At 59.7% G+C, this 3,678-nt stretch overlaps 2 protein-coding genes across 2 annotated transcripts in view; both read right to left on the bottom strand.

Moving 5' to 3' along the window:
- The window catches only part of NOX1 (NADPH oxidase 1), a 19,918-nt gene that overhangs the window by 4,971 nt on the left and 11,269 nt on the right, over window positions 1-3,678 (bottom strand). The gene's annotated exons all lie outside the window — the stretch shown is intronic.
- Window positions 769-3,678, bottom strand: part of XKRX (XK related, X-linked) — a 5,423-nt gene continuing 2,513 nt past the window's right edge. The window contains exons 2-3 of the mRNA XM_017742296.1: window positions 3,533-3,649; window positions 769-2,108 (exon numbers count right to left, since the gene is read on the bottom strand). Coding sequence (XP_017597785.1) covers window positions 1,363-2,108; window positions 3,533-3,649 — 863 coding nt within the window. The 3' untranslated portion in view covers window positions 769-1,362. The remainder of the gene's footprint in view (window positions 2,109-3,532; window positions 3,650-3,678) is intronic.

Below are 3,678 nucleotides of genomic sequence, written 5' to 3'. Positions count from 1 at the left end.
GGAAGGTGGGAGTTTGCTGGGAAGAAGTTGCAGAGGATCCGTCCTGTGCCTGTCTCAGCCACTCTGTTTTTCCCCGCCTCCCTCACCAGCCTCCGCTGCCCCTTTTGCAGGGAAACCACCAAAGGAAGAGAAGCATCCTGGGGTCACGGCACTGCCGGTGCCAGGATCCAGCCCGGGCATCCATTACAGGGCAGGTGATTTAAGACCGAGCACCAGTGGTGCTGCACCTCCATGGGCCCCCCAGGGGAGATGAGCATCCTCAGTCCAGCACCCAAACTGAGCTGACCCCAAAAATGGGTGCTGGGGGGGCATGTCACACTCCTGGTTTGGGGCCAGGATTCCTGGGTCCCATCAGCATCCCCACTGCTGTGCCAGCCACCCTTGCCCTCCTGCCTGCCCTCCACTGCAGGGCCCTGAGCTCTGGGGTGTTCAGTGCTCCAACTGGGAACAGCAGCCAGTTCTGGGGCTCTGAGCCTGGAGGAACAGGTTGGACAGGATTGCTCCTTGCTGGCATGCTGCTCTCTCCTGGCCTGCAGCCATGGCCACGCTGACGAAAGCACAGGATGAGGCCAGCCCCCATCCCACCATGCTCCTGAATCTTATCGGCTCCTTCGAGGGGCTCCCCCCATCCCCCTCCCGCTGGCACAGCCCCATTTTGATGCCTGTGAGCGAGAGGGTTACATGGACAGCAGGTGTGTGAACCCATGCCCGCCCCAGCGGGACCATCCCCACCCTCCGCCTGAGTCACTGCCAGCACCCAGACGCGCAGCCACAGCAAAGTTTCTTTACTGCTTAGAAAAGTCCCAGTGGCACCCGTGGCCCCAGGTCACCGTATGCACCATAGCAGCAGGTGGGGGTGTCAGGACACCCCAGGGGCTGCGCAGCACGTGGCAGCCAGATTGCAGTGGCAGGTGGTTTGGGCACCCCTGAAGCTCTAGAATGGTAGAATCGTTTGGGTTGGAAGGGACCTCTAAAGGCCATCTAGTCCAACTCCAGAGATGGGCAGGGACATCTTCAACTCGGCCAGGTTGCTCAGAGCCCCATCCAGCCTGGGGTCTTGAATGTCTTCAGGGGTGGGACATCCACCATCTCTCCGGGCAACCTGTGCCAGTGCCTCACCACCGTCATTGTAAAAAACTTCTTCCTTATGTCTAATCCAAATCAACCCTCCTTCATGTTCATATGAGTGGTCCTGGGCAGGCAAGCACATTCCTGTCCCCCTGCCACTGTGGGGATGCAGTGGGACCTGCTGCCACTGCAGGACCAGGCAGGGCTTGGCCTGTGCCACAAGCACCCTCTGGCTGCTGGTGCAGCCCAGTGCTGCCCATCCCCATGTCCACAGCTGGCTGGAGGAGCCAGTGTTCAGACAATGCTGTGCCTCACGCCGGGCTCGAAGGGTGCCTCGAGGCACAGAGGGGTCCCTGGCGGTTGCCGGCGGCAGCACACACAGTGCAGGAAGTCAGCGACGTTGTGCCGGAAGAGCTGGCGGCAGGGGTGCAGGTACTGGTAGAAGAGCAGCATGAAGTAGATCCCCAGGCAGTAGCCAAGGAGCAGCTGCAGCACCAGCAGTGGGGTGCAGACGTTCTCATAGACATCAGTCTTGAAGAAGTACCAGAGGATGACGAGGGCCGTGTTCTCCGCCAGCCGGGCCACGTAGTACACGGCCAGGCGACCCCAGTTCTGCGACTTGTCGATGAGGTCTCGGTCAGCTAGCTTGAGCTGCACGGCTGACCAGCAGAACATGTTGATGCTGGAGTAGAGGAGGGTGAAGGCACAGAGCACCACCACCGTGCCCAGGCGGCTGAAGTTCTTCTCGATGTTGTCAGGCAGGCTGTTGCCGCTGCGCCAGAACTGCACCCAGGGCAAGAAGAAGACCACCAGGAGGTTGGCCAGGGCGATGGGAATGATCCAGTGCTTGAAGACGGTGCTGAAGAGCACGAGGACGGCGATGCGGGTGGAGATCTCTAGGCTGCGCCACAGCACAATGCAGAGGAAGGCCAGTGGCCGCAGCTGGACCTTGTAGTCATCATACTTGACCTGGATGGCCAGGATGTTGCAGACAAGCGCTCCGTAGGTGACTGACACCAGGCAGATGGCCATGAGGACGGCTGCAGAGGGAGAGAGCAGGGGAGTCAGGCAGTGTTGGAGACCAGGCTGTGTCCCATCTCTCCACTGCCTGGGGTGCAAAGTGTGGGGTGACAACCCCCGGTGGGAAATACGGGGTGCCAGTCCTGAGGGAGAAGCACAGGGTGCCAAGCACTGGGGCTCGCAGCAGAAGGAACAGCTCATGGCTGGTGGTGACAGTCCCCATGATGAGGCAGCTGTGGGGGGAGCAGCAGGAGGCTCGGCTCCCCAAGGCTCTCCCTACACCAGTGAAACCCAAGCCTTGGCCAAACCAGAGCCATTTCTGTGGTTGGACCATGCCCCAACCCCCCTGCCCTGTGCAAGAAATGCTGCTCAAGGGTAAGTGGGGCAAAGTCTGTGCTGCGAGGCCCCTCTGCCTTCATCCCAGCCAAGAGCCACACCACTGTAGCCCCAGAAGCATCCCCAGAGCCAGCCTCATCCGAGGGCTGCAAAGCCGAGGTCATTTGTAGGGAGTGCTGGCAGCTGCTCACATTCAGCGCAGAAAAAGTAGAAGAGTGCAGCTGGTCCCATCCGTGCTGGCTGCCAGCTGTGGGGCTGAGCTGACACTCCAGCTGCGAGGGAATCACCCAAAACACATCATTTGGTGTTTGCTTCCTGCATCTACTGCTAGAGGAGCACTGGCACTCATTCTTCCTGTGCGTCTGCAACTCCCCAAAATGCCTTTGCAGGGGGCTGTGACCAGTTAGGGGGTTTCTACGGGACATCTCCTGTGCTTCCCTTTCTGTGGGCACAGATAAAAAGGTCTGGGCTCCCAGCACTGCTGGGAGAGCGGGTGGGTGAGGGCAGTTCCTTCACCCAGCACTGTAATTGGAATGGTGCAGGAGCACGCCTGCATGCCCAGCTCGGAACCATGCCAAAATGGGAGTTAAAAGTTTGCTCTGGCATTATCCACCCCCAAGCACATAAACATCCTGGGAGCAGGCGAGGGAGCCTGGGAGTGGGAGTGCTGGGCTGGGAGCTCTGGCTGTTAGAAAATGTGCAGAAATAGATCCAATGGAGGGACTTTAGGGAAGCCAGAGCCTGTAGCTAGATGGAAAAAAATGAATGGAGATTGAAGCAGGCTAGGGCAGGGACCTGACCTGACCCTCTTATGAGACACAGCACTGGGTGGATGGTCTGGTTCCGGAGGGCAGATATCCACAAGCACGGGTCTGGGAGCAGAACCTGCCACCTCAGTCATGGCCTGCTCCTCCCACTTTGCATCACTGCAAGCAGGAAAGCAGAGATCTGATGAGTGCCCAACTTCTGTGGGTTGTGCTCCACATTTAGGGGAGTCCAGTGGAAGCTGTGTCATTTTGCCTGGATGTCACATCGGCACAAGCAGCTAAGGAGCTGCCGCCGTTCCCTGGTGGGGTTCCTGGGGAGCCCACGTGCCAGGCGCTCTTACCTCGGGCAACAGGGACGTACTTCTCCAAGACACTGATGTAGAGCTGGAGGGTGAGCTGCGGAGTGGAGCCCAGGAAGGCCTGGATGACGGCCACGCGCTTGAAGGCATTGCGGTGCGGCGGCAGCCGGCGCCCCGACTGGCGCACC

This window comes from Corvus brachyrhynchos, unplaced genomic scaffold (assembly GCF_000691975.1).
Source record: "Corvus brachyrhynchos isolate BGI_N302 unplaced genomic scaffold, ASM69197v1 scaffold220, whole genome shotgun sequence".
Classification (NCBI taxonomy): domain Eukaryota; kingdom Metazoa; phylum Chordata; class Aves; order Passeriformes; family Corvidae; genus Corvus; species Corvus brachyrhynchos.
The sequence above is the reverse complement of the archived record's forward strand: the minus strand, read 5'-3'. Positions and strand labels throughout refer to the sequence as shown.